The following is a 5,553-nucleotide window of genomic DNA, read 5'->3' on the forward strand; positions in this document are numbered from 1 at the left end:
GAGATGAAGAAAGGCTGATTAGGTGATGGATTTGATGTGAGTCTGGAAAGAGAGGGTGGAGTCCAGGATTACACCAAGGTTGCGGACCTCAGAAGATGGGCAGATGGCGCACCCATCAACATCCAGGATGACATCTCCAACTTTCTGCAGCAGCACCTTGGGGGCCACAACCAAGAGCTCTGTTTTATTGCTGATAACAGTGATGGAACCAAAACATGTATCCTGGAATTTATTAAAAACTTTAACATGTTTAAAAAAGTAATGAATAGATTTGACTGAAAGACTCAATTATATTGTTAAATTGCAATTATTTCTGAGACAACTAATAGCACAGAGCAGCAGTGTTTGTATTGGTCGAACAGGCACCTCCGTCTGGTCACCACTGAACAGTGGTGACCTTTGACCTGCGACTCTGCCCAGAGCAGCAGCAGGTCGCCCCCCCGGACAGGAAAGGCACGCTGAGATTTGTTCGTCGGAGCGGCTATTCAGAGGAATTTAATGTAACATCGACATCAAGAATAAATATGTTTTCTCTCACAAATCCCCCCCCCCCCAGAGTCCAGTTAGTCCGACTCACACCGCGTTTTCTCTCGCTTCCTTCTTCTCTTTCTGGTAGCCATGTTTTTTATGTGGCCTGGATTTGAGGCTCAAAGCTGATTCGGACTTCATCGACGTCCTTTTCCCTGCTGCGAGCTCCTCCCCTCCTGGTTTCCAGAGCAACAGCTGAGCGTCTTCTCCCCCGGTGATCAGAGCCTCCCCCGCCTCGTCCCACAGGAAGCAGCGCACCGTGGAGGCGTGGCCGCCCTCCAGGGTCCTCAGCAGGCGAAGCCCCCCGCCATCACACTCCATCAGGTGGAGATCCCCGCTGTTCTTCCCTCCGACCACCAGCAGCTTCTGGGCCTCCTCCAGCCACCCACCCCCCACCAGGTAATCCACGCCCCCCCCGTCGGCCAGCAGAGCCAGGCCACGGGCGTCCCGAGTGCTGAAGACGGTGAGGGGCTCGTCGGTGTCCAGCTGACCCAGATCCCACAGGTGCAGGCCCTCGTCGTGGCTGAGGCACAGCAGCTGGGTGTAGTCGGCACCGCACCAATGCACGGCGCCGGCGGACGAGTCGCTGTTACAGGTGGCGAGCAGCGCCTCGTCCTCCGCCCCCCGGCTCAGGTCAAACACGTTCACCAGGCCGTCCGTGGAGCAGGACGCCAGGCGGTCTTTCTCTCGAGGGTGGAAGCGCACGTGTGTGATGTCATCACTGTGGGACTCAGAATACACACCAAGTAGCCCGCCGCCGGGCTTTCTGACGTCCCAGAAGACCAGGAAGCTGTCCTCCTCGTTGACCTGCTCGGTGCCGGCACACAGGAGCGCGTCGCTGCAGCTCAGGTCCACGCTGCAGTAGCTGTGTGACGGGTCGCTTCTAAACACCTGGGCAGCCTCGGTCCCGGGGCGGCGGACGTCCCACCCCCGGACCGTCCCGTCAGCAGAGCCGGAGTAGAGGAAGTCAGGGGAGGCGTGGGAGAAAACAACCCCGCAAAGCGGCCCGCTGTGGCCCCGGTACTCTCCCACCAGGTTCAGAGAGTCCTTGTTGTGAAGGTGGATGGAGAAGTTGGAGCAGGACACGGCCAGCAGGCCGGCCGGCTGCAGGGCCACGTCCAGCAGGTAGGTGGCGTCCTCTGGAAGAGAGCGCCTGGCGAGGGACAGGCCTCTGAGCTTCTCCTCCAAACCCTCCATGGCCACTCAGCGGGACGAGGTTCAACCACGCTGAACAGGAAGAAGAAAAGAACACGTTTAAAGTTGAGCTTCAGAAGCCAGGAATTACATTATGACAACATAACAGTAGGGCTGGGCGATACGGGGAAAATCAGATATCGTGATATTCTAGTCCCAATACCTCGATATCGATATTGTGGCGATATTCTAGGGTTGACTATTGGTGCTTTAACAAAATATCTTCACAATGAGATTTAAGATAAATAATCTTCAGTAATGTGGATATAATGTCTAAGTGGGAAAAGGCAAATAATAGAACAGCTAGAACAGTCTGGGAGGTTCAGAAAAGTACTTCACTTTACTGTAATGCAGCCTTTAATACCAGGAAAAGACAACACTTAACACTTAAGCCATTTATGATATTACGATATCCAAAATCTAAGACGATATCTAGTCTCATATCATGATATCAATATAGTATTGATATATTGCCCAGCCCTACATAACAGCAACAATTGGCTAAGCGATGTGTGGCGTTCATATTTTTGTTCCACAGCCAATGTTCCTGGGTCTGGTGGACCCACCACATTATTAGGCTTTTAAGTCAATACAGCCATAACAATTTATGTAAAAAATTACCTAACAGATGTTTACTTTAGCTCAATTACCAATGATATCATTTATGGTTCATATTTGCCATGTACCCCTGAGATCACATTTATGATCATATGATCATTTTCGTTTTTTGTGAGAAAACAAGGAAATTATAGAAAATTATATCAATTATAGAAAAGGTTTAAAAAAATATAAACAAGATTTTGGATCATTATTGGTGCTTATTTCTTAGAACTTAATCAGAACAGGTGAAGGAGCTTGAAATGTAACAATGTTGTAACTTTGTGTGGGAGTAGCAGGTGTAGAAAGACAAGATAGTTTCATATTTAAATACACTCGGGTCCAGTAGACCCGAACACCTCATATGTGATAGTTATGTGTGTGTGTGTGTGGGGGGGGGGGGAGGGAGGGTGTACCATGTGCAGTCATTGAAAATAAGTTCTTTTTTATGTTCTTCACAGAAAATGAGCCAAGGCCAGTGAGTTTGAGTTAGAAGAAATATTATAAATAGCATAATTTTTCTTTTAGCAAACATTGAAAACGACCACCACACCAGGGTTAATAGGTCGCCTCTTCTTCTATGGTAAGACTCCCGCTCCGCACATACCTTTGATGCTTTAGAAATCAGTAGAAACCATTTTGCAATTCGGCATACAATCAGTACGACAAACATGATTATAAACCACGTCAATTTATGGCAATAACGTGTAGTTTGGTAGATGTGACATATGCCGAATTAGGCCCAGCCAAACAGTAATCTGTAATGGTTATAACTCGTATTCAATGTTGTATTTTTAATTACCATTAAACATAGAAACCAAAAATAGACTTATTTTTAAACGGAGTTTGACATTGGCTTCTTTACCTTTGAGAGATTCGAGCAGAACTCGGGTCACAGTCACCGTCTGAATCATAGTTACTGTGCCTGTGTTATGTGGGATTATTAATATGTAATGTAGTGTTATTTTCAATAACCTACCTCCTTGCCAGAAATGTCCCCAAATTAAAGAACAATAACTGAACTTTGTAGATTACTTGGACAAGTCTGTCGCCATTTTGTGCAAAAAAAAAAAACGCAATACACTTTAAAGTTATTATTAACTATTTTAACATTAAAGTTATTCAAAACCCTGCTAAATATTACCGATAATGTCATCACACCACCAGCTGGAAACTGAAAACACGCATGGAGGAAATGCTCTGTGTTACCATATTTACGGCCGGGTCGTAACTCTCCGTCAATAAAAGGTTCCGCTGGTGTTTGATAACAAACTTTCAGATATGCTAATAATAAAATAATTAGCGAATTAAAACTAATACCCAACTTTGTCGAATAATCAAATAAGGAAGTGAACTAACAGAAGACGTTGTTGCTAAATCAAACATTCAATATATTGTTACTTTAAAATATAAATATTATAAAATATATTTCCGGTAGGCTACTTATCTATGGCCTTCTTTTACACGTATAACTTTGTTTTGTTTTTATTTTATTTTTGAAACTTAGTTTAATATATAATATATGAAACATAACATCATTGTTTCCTCAGTGTTATTAATAAAAAATATTAAATGTCTCATAAACTATAGATTTTGTTTTCATCAGGGTTCTATCTGATAAAATGATAATTCATATTTGTCATTTTCTGGGTTTTCTTCTTCCCATATACTGTAAAAACGTAATGACTTACTTCACTGTAGAGGGATTTCGATATAGAAATACTCATGAATGAGTTTTTAGACATATATTTGACATGTACCACTCAGCTGGATTAGAACTTGGAAAATTGTGATTTTTCTATATTAGTTTTATCATTATTATGATTTGTTGCATCTATACGGAAACGCAAAGCCTTTAAACACTTTCAGATTTTCTGGTGTCTGAATAGTAGGCCTATATCCTGAAAGAGTTAAGGCATTGTAACTACTGACAACCAATATATAGTAGGCTACAAATATTCCATCTTGTTCAAAATAAAAGAAACTTTATTTTACATCTTTCCTTTTGTACAATAAATGAAGTCCTTTCCAAAATAGTGAACTCTAGTTTAGTTGAGGTGTGAGTCCTGAGTCCTCCAGCAGGTGGCAGCAGCAGCTTTCTCTTTTTTGTGTTAAGGAGTACCTAAAGTTCTCCAGCTGACCCAAATCTCAAGTGGCACATTAACAACTTAAATAAAACCTCATCTTTAACCTGTGGAGGCTTTGGACCATCATTTCAGGTTAAAATACGACCAAGCAGACAGAAAGTAGGTTTAAAAAAACCCTGAACTGTAATGTCTGCTCTCACAGTTAAAGGAAAAACCTTCAAAAGAAATCCTGCTAACAGACTGACAAAAAGACTGGACCAAAGACACTGATGGAGATTAGAACAAAGATAGTCCTAGTGTCCTTCCATCTTGTCCTCAGTGGCAGCAGGTGTCTTTGGTTCAGTCATTTCCAATCAAACATTCACAGAAGTCTACCCACAGTCCTGTGTGCTCGCACTTGTGTTAACACAAGGAGAGAAATGTCTTCAGTGCTCAGGCCAGCAGCTGGAGTCGGTGTCCTCTGCTGCAGCAAGCCGGCCAGCTTTGGTAGAGGGAAGTGGAAAACACACCACAACATCACAACACAACACAACATCACAACACAACATCACATCACACCACAACACACCATAACAACATCACACCACAACATCACAACATCACATCACAACATCACACCACAACATCACATCACACCACATCACACCATAACAACATCACACCACAACATCACATCACAACATCACATCACACCACAACATCACATCACAACATCACACCACAACACACCATAACAACATCACACCACAACATCACACCACAACACACCATAACAACATCACACCACAACATCACACCACAACATCACATCACACCACATCACACCATAACATCACATCACACCACATCACACCATAACAACATCACACCACAACATCACATCACAACATCACACCACAACATCACATCACACCACATCACACCATAACAACATCACACCACAACATCACACCACATCACACCATAACAACATCACACCACAACATCACACCACAACATCACATCACAACATCACACCACAACACACCATAACAACATCACACCACAACATCACACCACAACATCACATCACACCACAACATCACATCACAACATCACATCACACCACAACACACCATAACAACATCACACCACAACATCACAACAT

At 43.5% G+C, this 5,553-nt stretch overlaps 1 protein-coding gene across 4 annotated transcripts; it reads right to left on the minus strand.

The window, feature by feature from the left end:
- Nucleotides 1-216: 216 nt before the first annotated feature.
- On the minus strand, nucleotides 217-4,981 carry wdr89 (WD repeat domain 89). 4 transcript variants are annotated; one of them, XM_039787033.1, is made up of 2 exons: nucleotides 4,786-4,981; nucleotides 217-1,755 (listed from the first exon to the last, which is right to left on the minus strand). In XM_039787033.1, the coding sequence occupies exon 2, from the start codon at nucleotides 1,723-1,725 to the stop codon at nucleotides 574-576; it is 1,152 nt and encodes a 383-aa protein (XP_039642967.1). In that variant the 5' UTR covers nucleotides 1,726-1,755; nucleotides 4,786-4,981; the 3' UTR covers nucleotides 217-573. The 4 variants fall into 4 exon arrangements, with proteins under 4 accessions (XP_039642967.1, XP_039642966.1, XP_039642965.1 ...); XM_039787032.1 differs by lacking the exon at nucleotides 4,786-4,981 and adding an exon at nucleotides 3,464-3,638; XM_039787031.1 differs by lacking the exon at nucleotides 4,786-4,981 and adding an exon at nucleotides 3,299-3,637.
- Nucleotides 4,982-5,553: the final 572 nt, after the last annotated feature.

The sequence above is a fragment of the Perca fluviatilis genome, chromosome 20, assembly GCF_010015445.1.
Source record: "Perca fluviatilis chromosome 20, GENO_Pfluv_1.0, whole genome shotgun sequence".
Taxonomy (NCBI): domain Eukaryota; kingdom Metazoa; phylum Chordata; class Actinopteri; order Perciformes; family Percidae; genus Perca; species Perca fluviatilis.

Coding starts and splice junctions, on each gene's coding strand:
- wdr89 (XM_039787033.1), bottom strand. CDS start 1,725: ATGGAGGGTTTGGAGGAGAAGCTCAGAGGCCTGTCCCTCGCCAGGCGC.